This window comes from Aphelocoma coerulescens, chromosome 2 (assembly GCF_041296385.1).
Source record: "Aphelocoma coerulescens isolate FSJ_1873_10779 chromosome 2, UR_Acoe_1.0, whole genome shotgun sequence".
Taxonomy (NCBI): Eukaryota; Metazoa; Chordata; class Aves; order Passeriformes; family Corvidae; genus Aphelocoma; species Aphelocoma coerulescens.
Window position 1 is genome coordinate 80,160,502 of NC_091015.1, and position 12,089 is coordinate 80,172,590.

Sequence of the window (12,089 nt, forward strand, 5' to 3'; positions counted from 1 at the left end):
TTGAAAATTAACGTACTTGCAGCACTTGCATAAACTTCTGACCTGGCCATCACCGACCAGGACCCTATGATAGCATGTTCCATTCCTCTTCTCCAGATACCCCTTTTCTTCCCTACTTTTGATCACTTTGCAGTAAAGTCTAGCCCACTTTACTCAAGTGCCATCGCTACAAAAACAAGGTGGGGAAAGGAGTAGGAGGGAGAGAGGATTTCCCCAGATCTAAGTTCAGTTGTTCATTACAAGGGTAGTGCCCGGAAAGCAAAAGGAGATTCTCTGAAAGACAGTCTTCATACAGGCTGTAACCTCAGCCTGGATCTTATCTCAGAAGGCAGGAGCATGGCTAACCTTTAGAGAATCTGTTGGTTACATTTCCAAGCCAGTATTACACATGTGCAAGTGCTAAAGTCTATAATTCTATAATTTGAGTGAAACTCATGGCTTGCTTCCCATAAAAGGGCAACACTGGTGCCCCTTCATATCCTTTCATCAAGTAGCAAGTCAGATCCAACTTAAATTGAGAGCATTCCACAAAATTCAGCCAGAACAAACTTCACATGGAAATATTTTTCTATGCGGTTACAGTACAGAAAATTTAAGTGACAACAGACTGAGAGAAAGTGTTAAACAGACTTGACAACAGGTGCGGATCACCCCATCCACACTAAAAATATCTATACATGATTCTACCCCCCCTTTCTTTTCTTCATCCATGCTTTGCCTGTTACCTGCCTTGAAAACTCTAGATAAAAAGTACAGTATCATACCCAGGTACTACTCAGAAGGAGTAGTTACTTTCAGAAGATAGTGACAATTCCTGTAGTCCCCACAGACAAATGCAAGCAAACTCTTCATATTAGTGAGTCATTTTGCGATTAATGAAATCTGATTAATTTTATAAAAAATATAAGCAGAGTGACATTATAAGCAGGAGTATCACCTTCCATTAAACAACTGTAATGATACAAGAGTAAGAAACATGATATTTTCACCCATTTTGGCAAAGATGGGAAGACATGTAGCAAATGCAGCAAATAATTGCTTTCTACCCTAAGGAATCAAATCCTGTTTCATTCACTGAGTGTCTATGCTGTGCCAGGCAAATATTTTATTCAAACTTTTTAATAAGATGCTATGGGAAAAAATGAATATATTATTATGTAATAAGACTATATCATGAGACATCAATAATTACACTTACACATAGAATCCTAAACGTGACATAAGCAATTTTTTTGCAATCCTATTTTTGAAAATGTTAACATTCTCAAAACTTAGGGTACTTAATGAAATGAACAAAACATTTTGTCTTATAGCACACAGATTGCAGGAATAGGATGATTTTACGGGTCCAGAGACCCATTTACCTTACAGTCTGGATAACATGTGTTAGCCACTGGCCAGAAAGTTCAGATTTCATTTCCCAGCCACCATACTGTCTTAATTCTCCTTCTCTGAGGCTGAATGGAAGCAAGGCTCCACGGATAAGTTTTACCAGAGAGTGCATCACTTCCTGAATCATTTTCTGCATCAGAAGAAGGGAAAGAAAAATCAAGGAAAGAGCTCTTCCAAGATGCTTAAGCAGCCATGTACTTGCTATATACAACAGGTAGCAATGTTAGATTTACAGATGGTTCCATATGGTAGAGAAGAGAGGACAAAAAGGTATGAGGGTACACAAATGATTTAAGAAATTTTATTTTTCAAGGTGACACTAAAGAATCTTGCCATGAAGGACAAATGAAAGAAATTAAGGTTCTGCCCACCATATCTCCCCCAGCTACTTACCTTGAAATCATTTTGTCTTTGCCTAGCATTTTTCTTCGATCTTTCCATTTGGCCAGATTTTTCAGCAGTCTTGTGAAAATGAGAAAATTGAAAAGTGTAAGTATCTTATAACCACTGTTAAAATAATTCTGAAAAAGGGGGTTTCAAAGTGAAGAAGTGAAAACTGATGAGTTTATGATGTAATTATAAAAACTAACTCAGGGCATTTTACTAAGCAAAGACCATATACATATATCAATAAACTCTACTTACTGTAGGTAAGTACCCTAATGTTTAATTCTGAGGAAAAAATGTGTGCTTAAGACAGAGACAAGAGTAAGAGTAGCTCAAGCAGTACAAACTTCCTGAGGTCAAAGTTTTCTCACTGCAGTGTTAGTGAGATCTAAAACATATAAAATATAGTCTAATTGTGCATCAAGTTTACATGAAGAAACTATTTTTTCAGCATGCAAGCTGACCAGAGAAAGACGCCAATGTGAAGTGGGAGACAATTTTTGGAACGACAATTTGGAAATGCAAGATGTGAGGGGGAGGGTTGCAGGGTTTTTGTTTGGTTTTAGGAACAGTATTTTGTTACAATGTTCTTTAAATAATTCAACTAATTGTAAAAGAGACTCTGCAAAATAAGCAGCATCTTCTTTTTCACTTGTTTGAGAACAGAGGAGCGTGAGTACACTTTGCATGAGACAGTTACAGTTGAAGAAAAACATGGTTTGACTAATAGTTTTCCTGTTTGTAGTTCTACCCTTCTGTGGAGACTACTGAGATCTCAGTAGAGCAAATTATATTGAAAAAGTTACTTCAAATCCTATGTGAAGTGCAGACATTGAATTTTTTACTTAGAAAATCTCCTATTCTATGTTTGTACAGCAACATCTACTGGACAAGAAGTGCAATAACATAACAAGAGTGTTCTCAGAATCTTACTTTCAAATAATTCATTTGAAATGCTGTGTTTTTCGAAATCCCTATTTAGTTAAAGCATTTAAGATTTCTGAGATAAAATAAATAATTTTAAGTGAGCAAAAACTGGAGAAAAATCAAACTGCTTAACAGTTTTGGAAAATGCATAGCCATAAAACTCTTGTACGTTAAAGCTCTGAATCATACCATTGCAGACAAGGAGAACAACCTTCAAATTATTGCTGCATTTAACTTCCACTTCTCTCTTTCAAGGCATTAAAAAGAAAATAAGTTGTATTCCTTGAAACTTCAGATAGCAACTTTAAATTGACATTGGCTTACAGCTGGATTAAACAGAGCAATTCATAGATCTCTGATTTTTTTTTTTTTAGTGGTTTTGCTGAAGACCAATCTTAAACCTTTCCTGCACAGACAGACCAAAACCATCTTGTGGTAAGATCAACGGTTACTACTCACATTTGTGACTTCACCTAGAGTGATTCAAAGAACTCAACTTTTCAAACTGTTGAAATACCACACACATTTTTAACTGACAATGTTTTAAGGCATATAGCTAGCCTTTCAGAACTAAAAAGAACCCCCTCCCCACCAAAACCCTACAAACTGAACAGTAAAATACAATCTTGAAATGCATATGTGGAGATTTTCTTTCTACATTTCTAAAAAATCTTGAAGACTTGAATAAGCTAACTGGAATAACCCTCTATATCATTTTTCATAGGATATTTCTTAAAAAATGTAGCAATTGCCTTGCTTCCTGAATGGTGATAAATAGCACGCACCCATGGTAAAAGAATTTTCTTAGTGGACAATTAAAATCTGTACTGTTTCTGACAGAAAAACACAAACTTTCAGTCTTGAATGCACTGTGATGACAGATATTCTTAGGTCTTCTAGACATCTTCTAGCTTATGTCACCCCCTTCTCTCGCTCATCCTCAATTGACTGTGGCATGCACAACATACAGGAGGAGCAGAGGATACCGACCTTCCTATCTCCCCAAGAATTTGTGGGACCAAAGGAGCAGAAGAAATCAAATGTGTAGGGATTAATCTCTCAGAAGTTCAGAATTAGGCCCAAAAAAAGAAGAGCATATGTACATTACAGACTAACAACAAAACGACCTCTTTTGTTTTAATACATTTAAACAATGTTTGTTCAGGCAGGACAGAAGATCACTACATTTTCCACTTGCAGTCATTTTCATGAGCAGGATTTCTTCACCTTGTTTACAGTTCAAGTCTCTGTTTCTCTAGAAATTGCTTTCTTTTTATTGTACACAGAAAAAAAAAATCACAGTAACTTTACAGGTGAGTTTGTAAAGTTTAATTTTCAACAGTACTGGTGTCAATAAGAAAGGATGTTATTTCCCTTATGAAATTAATTATTTTTGTTGAAGTCAACAGTACTAAGGTTTATTCTTGATTTTACTTTCTTCACTGAACATTATGAGTAGATGTCCTATCTTTTGATTTTTATCATGTAAAACGAGGATCACACATATCATCTATTTCACTTAAGCTATAATGCTCTGTACATTGCATTCAACATCTAAAGGGCTATAGTACCTATTAGTATCATCATATGAAAACAGTATATTGATTTATAAACAGTGGCAATAAATAGATAAATTAATTCTTTAGTTAGAGAAATAGAAAATGAGAACATAAGCTTCCAAATGTTCTTTATTGAATGCTTTTGTTTTTTCTACTAAAGCTGCAAAGAATAGTAGATAGACGCGCTGACTTCAGAATTTAAACACAGCACAACATTGTATACTACAAATTAATTAATTTATCAAAAACTAATTTTCAAAATCTGTTAAGACTGTGCACATAAAACCAGCATGGGTCATAAATAATTACTTTTGTTTTTCCCCTTCTTCTTGGATTATCAAGATTTTATTTGCATGATTTGGAACAATCAGATATCTAAGCAAGAAGGAGTACCAGCACAAGTAGTTGCAGCTGACTAACCTTCCAGACTAGACTCCCTATAATGTGTCTGTGAATTCTGCTCTGTGCCTTGGTTATTTTGCACTTCTGATCTTGAACCTAACCTCACTTCCAAATACTTAGAACTGAAGAAATGAGCACTCCTTTTCCAAAGAAAGGAAACAATATTTTTTCTGTATGACTCTGTCTTTTACGTATCTCTACCCTTCATGCAATGTGCTATTTCTTCAGATCACCAATGAAGGGCCAGCTATGAGTAAGAGGTGAAAGTACACAGGTATTATTGAGTCCAGCAACTGGAACACAGACACAGACACACACACAATCCCCACTGTCAGAATTTGAAGTAATTCTACTGTATGCTTATGGTCTTTTAAAAGAAAAATCTCTTACTAAAATGTCATTACTTCTACCAGGGAAATACAATACTTCAAATATAAGTAACAAAGGTCTGTAATAATTATAAGTCATTTATATAGAAGAATCCATACCTCACTGAATAAACTTCCATTTACATAAGAAACCCAGAGCTTCCAGAAGTTGGGCAGCTGACTTACAACAAGTTTTGTCAACTTTTCAACAAATACAACTTGCTGAGGAGCTTTGTATCGCCAGGCTAAAAGGGAAAGAAGGGATGGAAAAAGCAACACAAACATTTTAAAAAATAACAGTAGGAATGTACTACTAGGTTGCTGCTACTTTGTATTACACAGGTGACTATCGAGTATATATAAAACCTTTTGGGTAGAAATAAAAAATTTAAAGCCCAGTCCATACACGTGTACACTATTTGTACACATACAAGCTCCTTCTTCTCCTCTCATATGCTTACAAGATGCCAGCACCATGACAGCATCTACAGAATTGTTCCCCTTGCAGGAGTATCTAAGGCAATCCACCTAAAAATTCATTCAGTCTTCTGTCTTCAAACCACTCTAAAAAGTAAGGTAACATGAAAGCAATCAAGACATTAGAAAAGTTTCAAACGAAATCTTGGCAACAGATAACTTTTTGCAGTTTCCTCTGCAATGGGTGAAAGGGGGTAAAGAGAAAGCTGAACAGAGGCAGAAATACTCATTAACACAGAAAATAAAGGAAACCTTGTGAAATACTCTTCCATAACCATCTATGTTCTCTGTTGAAACTTTCATGATTACAATGGTTTAACAAAACAGGGTATCAGCACAGCAGTGGTAAGAGACTTGTATTTGACTTCAAGAACTAGTCTACTTTGGAACACTTGGACAAAGAAATCATATAGTTTTTGAAAAAAACACAAAATAAATAGCCAAAGCCCCCAAAAACCAAAATAAAACCACTTTAAAATGGCATGTTTGTTGGTGTGGTGGTTTTTTATGTACAAACTCAGGTCTTGTACAAATGATAAATTTAAAAATATTATCTCATCCTATATAACACTGTGGAAATGCTGAAAAACATTGCATGAAATAACACTTTTTCTATCTACTTTACTACAGAATGTTGCCTACACGACAGGATTTGACCATTTAGGCAAAAAATAGCTGCCTAATAGCACATTACATACTAGTAGGCTTCACCAGAGCCTCACTATTTTACTGTGTTGGTAGACAACCTTGAATCTTCATGCCTTCAGCAGCAGCCGTTTGTTGAAGTGTGGATCAAGTATTGGGCCATTTCTTTACTGGAGAATTGAATGTCTGTACTACCCACTTTTTCTCGTGGCCAAAAAGTTTAGGCAGTTTGGATTAGTACTTGAAAATAAAATCGTAATGGAAGTCCAAAATTTGGAAAGAAGCTCTGACATAACTCAAGTGCAACTGTGCTGAGAGTGATGTATCTGTTTAGGAGGCATGAAAATGTCAAAGCTCAACTGGAAAAGCTCCTAGTGTGGACACGGATAAGATACTTTCACCAGCTTGGTTTGTGACTGTCATCATAAAGAACTGGTCTAGACCCAGTGGCAGAAAAACTCTTATTAACAAGCTGTGACTATGTCAGGAAGCTGTGCAACACTGCTATAGCAGCAGAGGCTCTGTAACTTCTACAAACCCCATCTTCTAACAAAAAACAATTCAGTTCCTTTGAGAAACCATTTCATCTTTGCCAAAAGCTCCAGCACAAATCCAAGGTTATAACCAGGGATGTCTGCTGGTTACTGGAAACATGCTGGCAAGACTTACTTCATCTATGAAAATCTTTTCCCCTCGAGGAAGCATACTTCAGGCTTAGTCCAAGCCTGCAGACAGCAGATACTTCTTAGAAAAAGCTACTGCACATCATATCAAAAGGTTATGGCAACAAATTCAGGATATTTTTATTTTGTTGCTAGAGAAAGCTCTATACTTTATTCCACTGATTCTATTATAATCTCTGCAATACCAATCTAAAGATGAAACTAGAGCTATTGTCTGTTGTTTACATATTCTCATGAACTTATGCTCAAAGAGCTGAAAGTTATTTGAATGCTGCAATTTTGAATTCATAGTAATTTCTTTAAACAGTATCTTGGACAATCACTGTCAAACATATTGGAGGAAAAAAACCCCAAACACACTAAATCACCAAAAAAGCCCAGAGATACCATTCCTTAAATTTACCAAAAACCAAAAAGATCCACAAGCAAACTGAAAACAGAACACATCATGGCACAATTGGAACGGCAGCCCTTGCACAGGCATCCTAAATGGTAGGTTTGCTTTGTCTCTCCACTCAAAGTAGAACAAAGATGGCAGAGCTATCAGTGGTCACGTGCACCTAAGTACCAAGGAACTCAACTCAGAGGCAACTCATTCTAACTCTAGGATATTGGGACGGATTATTATACTGCTCCAATTCTCCAGTTTTCCTTTGAATCTTGGTTTAAATTGGTGTCTACAGAATATGCAAAACTTGCTGAAAACTTACCTTTTTCAGTTTGTAAAAAATAACAGATCCATAACTAAGACTCTAAAAGCAAAATAACTGATTGAAGTGGAATTGCCTGCCATATATGCAATTAAGTCCCTGCACATGCAAAAGAATTCGAACAAGTTAAAAAACCCCTGGATTTTGGATGTTGCTTGCTGCATTAAGTGTGGCATTTGTATTGTTAGTGGATGGCATTCAAAAACAACCAGCAATTTACTGTTTTGCTTTGTAATGCTTGTTAATCAACTCCATGCAAGGCTTTGGGCTGAGAAATGACAAGGGTAACAGTAAGACAGTTACTTCAGTAAGAAATTATCTATTCTGTGGAAAACATGTTTTCTGTCTCCTGTGATATCACCATTGAAAGATTCCCGAGAAGGTTGTTTGGACAAGGGTACTGAGGAGACTTACAACACAGGAGGTCTCAGCTGGCTGTGGACAGACAGACTGCTTGAGCTTAGTCAAACATTTTGTTTCCCTTTCTGGGTTTAGAGAATCAGAGATCCAGATATGTGAAGTCACAGAAGGTGCAAATGCAAGGAGAAGCATCTTAGCAAAAACACACAAAAGGTGTAACAAGCAAAAGGTAGTAGGTGGCTATGCATGCAAGAAAAAAGATCTGGTTTTGTAGAAAAAAAAGACTTTAACTACATTCTAAGAAGCAAATTTTGAACTTGAATTTGAATTTTATGAACTGCTCTTTACTTGCAGAAAAAAGAGGAGTTCTTTAGTAAGCAACACTGACGTATGAGAAGAAAGATTTGTAATTCCTAACAATACAAAACAAACACACGGAATGTGGGTTCTTGTTTGGGTTTTTTGACTACACCACACACTGGTCACTGGCAGCTGCAACTTTGTGTTTTCAAATAAAACAGATGCCTACCATCATCACGGCCAGACTGAAAGCTGCTGCCCCTTTTCAGTGAAGCAGTTTGACTGAGATGGCCAATCGGCGATGGACGCACATCACTGTCCAGGTCTAGCATGGGGCTGTGGAGCAATGCATTGCCTGGGGAGAGGGGAAAAAAACCCAAAAGTCAGAATAATTTTGCACATCAGTTGATATGGAACTGCATGCTGCATGTGGAATTCTAACTTAATTCAGTGATACAAATGTTATCTTACAAAAACATTCTTAATATTGCTTTATTTAGACTGTTTGTTCCTCTGTATCAATACTATTAAATACCACCACTATGGATGCCTGTAGCAAAGCCAAAACCACAAGTACCATGGGGAAAATGCCATTCTTCGGTCTGTATGTTTCTCTGTTTATAATTAATGCCCTAAAATTAGTTGCTTGAAAGCCATGGATAAACATGTATTTATGCCATTAGTGACATTGCCCACTCTTTTTTCCTGGTGTGCGTCCTAAATACACTTTTCAACAGTCAAAGGTTCTTTTTTTGTATCCAGCTGAAGTAGTTAAGGGCAGAGTGATCAACTATTACTCAGATGTTTGACCTTGACAGAGTTCAGGTAGAGAGAATCCATCCATCAGGAATCAGATGAACTAATGGCACCTTTCCTTTGTAAATGTCCTTACTTATATGTAACTACAAACCCACAAAATTTTTTCCAGTGTATCAAACAATTATTTTTCACCTTGGGTGCCTGTCCACATGTAGGTCACTGTTCACACATCTAAGCAAGGGTCCAATCTGAAGGAGGTGGATACTTGGAGTCTAATGTGAATTTTGAAAAACAATCATATAGGAATAAGAGGACTGTGATGATTTTTTAATATACTGGGACACACTACCAATATATTTTTTAAAGTCTAAATTGCTGCTTTATGCATTTCACATTATAGATACATTTCTGAAAGTAGTCATCAAAAATTATTTCAGCATTGCTCAACTGAGCTGTAACAATTAAACTTAAATGAATCACAATTAACAGTATTATAGAACAGCCCAGGCTGGAAAGGATGTCAGAAGACCATCTAGTCCAACCTTTCATGGGAAAGGGAGCCAGGGTGAGATTATCTAGCCCCCTATCCAGTTCAATCTTGAAAATCTCTAGTGATGGGAACTTTACAACATCACTGGGGAGGTTACTTCAGTGACTGATTGTTCTTAATGCAAAAAAAAAAAAAAAAAAAAAAAAAAAAAAAAAAAAAGTCTTATATTGAGATGAAACCTCCCCTGGTAATTCATGCTGAATTTTATTTTATACTAAGAATCTCAGCATTTCAGTTTATATTGTTGATCTTCTCCATCGATACCTACATTCACTTAAAATAACAGGAAGGTCACATAGGACGACCACCAGCTGTAACACTGAAACACTCAGATTCAGGAGTAACACAAAGCAAAAATGATTCAAAGCACATTTATTCTGGTGTCAGAGCAGCATGGCAGAAAAGATACACCTAATCCTTTTAATTCAACAGCTGGGGCTTAAAGAGCAATATAAAGTATTGTGACACTTATCACAAACTTCCAATAGGTGACAGTATTGGGTTTTATTTCATTTTGAAAGTATTTTTTTTTCTCCTATAATTTTTTAAAGGCTTTTAAAGAAATTTCCTGTGGCCTTTCACTGCAGCATTATCATTACCAAAATACCTGTCAGTTCTTCTGTTCATCTTATTAGTGTTCATAGTATAAGACACATAAGTAAATAGATCCAATCTGCTACATCATTCACAATTGTGATTGACACACTCTATTAACTGACTTAGTGAACTCATCCCTCCGATCTTTAGGCTGTATTAGGATTCTGTTCACTATTTAACTCCTACACCACTTATTAAACACATCTTTATGACACCTTTAAAACTGATGAGTTTTCAGCAACATAGAATCTGCTGCAATGATTTAAGTGTATTATTCACTGTCACCACAAACAAGATCTACAGTGAGTTTGAACAAGTGTTTGTGGAAAGACTTTGCCTTTTGAAAGAATTAAAAATGCACAATAATGAGAAAGCAAAAAACTAATGCTTTGCAGTAATCAGCATCCAGGAAAACAATCCAGTCATCTTACAGAATGAAGTAAAACCAAAACAAATTAATTCCCCTCCAAATAAAACTTCAGTATCTTACAGAAATTCTACACAGAATAAAAAAAAAAAAATGTAGAAGGCCCTGAGAAATTTTAAGTGTCTCACATAGTTCCTGGGATTTCAGGAGCACTTGAGTGAGATTCAACATATTTGCACTTTATATGGGAAAAAAAAGGTATGCCAAGAAGGCTAAGTCAAAATTGTCACAGGTACTGCTATTTAAAACATAATTTATTAAAAAATCACCAGCAAAAGTATAGCAATGTTATTTTCACAACAACTACAACAACAAAAAAATCCCTCTGATCTCTCTGCGTAGAATTAAGACAGAATGTAAATAATTTAAGACAGAATGTTAATATAAGGAATGTCTTGTAAACAGATGGTCTCTAAAAATGACAGTGCCAATTAAAGCTCAGAATTAAGAAAAACAGACACACTTACCAAAACACCTTAATGTGAATTAGTTCAATTAAAACACTTGCTCGAGGTAGCTGGATTGCTGCTGATGCACTAACCCCATGCACCCCAAATGGTTTGTATGTTCACCAGTAACAGAAAACATGTAAAGAACACTCTCTTGTTCCACCAGAAAAACCACATCATCAGTTTGCTGGTGTACCAGGAAAAGAAAGTTTAACATGAACTAATTTTTTAATTGGTTGTCTAGCATTACAAGCAAGTATAACACAGCAGCAGGGAACTACAACAGCACATATACCCTCAGGACTAATAAACATCTGGACTACATTAGCAAAGCTGATCTTGCTTTCACCCTACCAGAAGATAGCGCTTGAAGACTGCACACTAACACATAAATCTTGGAAAAAAAGTGGGAGTTAACTTACAAACAATTTTTTTTCTATCCCAACTTGTTCCCTTTCTGGAGCCAGCAGCTTAAATTTAGCAGCATAATGTAATACAGTGAATTAATAGTAGTATGGACTGGAGACAATAATATTTATAAACCTAAATAAACTAACCAAATAATAATTTACTGCCCACTCAGTATTTGATTTGTGTACTATTTTTACATTCCTAGATCCTGAATGTAGGACAGCAACAATCTAAAGTTTCAAGAAATTAACTTTTTACTGGGCTAACAGGTTTTAAGATGTATAAACAATATGAAAAAAATACTCCTGGTAGATCTTTACTTTTAAAAAATACACTGTATCTTTGAAGCCACACAAGTATTTTTTTCCAAAATACAGCATCTACATGGAGCATATCTGTAAATGACTCTAGTGCCAAGTGTATATTTAACCAAGATAACACAGGAAAAATAAATGTACTACATTCTCTTCTTCTATCCAACAGTAATGACAAAACAAAAGTACACTTAACACCTTATTACATTTACAACTGTACAATCATGAGAAAATCAAATGCAAAGTTTTAAGGATCTCAATACTGCTTTAGTTTTTTTTCTAAGGATTTTACTGGCTTTCAACTTTTTGTGCACAGATATTTTGAAGGTGCATATTCAGATGCTGTGTGAAATAAAAATATTTCAGTGGTTT

At 35.7% G+C, this 12,089-nt stretch overlaps 1 protein-coding gene across 2 annotated transcripts in view; it reads right to left on the minus strand.

The window, feature by feature from the left end:
- The window catches only part of EXOC2 (exocyst complex component 2), a 128,234-nt gene that overhangs the window by 52,530 nt on the left and 63,615 nt on the right, over positions 1–12,089 (minus strand). For both annotated transcript variants that reach the window (XM_069008219.1, XM_069008221.1), the window contains 4 exons: positions 8,440–8,565; positions 5,156–5,280; positions 1,786–1,854; positions 1,365–1,522 (listed from right to left, as the gene is read on the minus strand). In XM_069008219.1, coding sequence (XP_068864320.1) covers positions 1,365–1,522; positions 1,786–1,854; positions 5,156–5,280; positions 8,440–8,565 — 478 coding nt within the window. The remainder of the gene's footprint in view (positions 1–1,364; positions 1,523–1,785; positions 1,855–5,155; positions 5,281–8,439; positions 8,566–12,089) is intronic.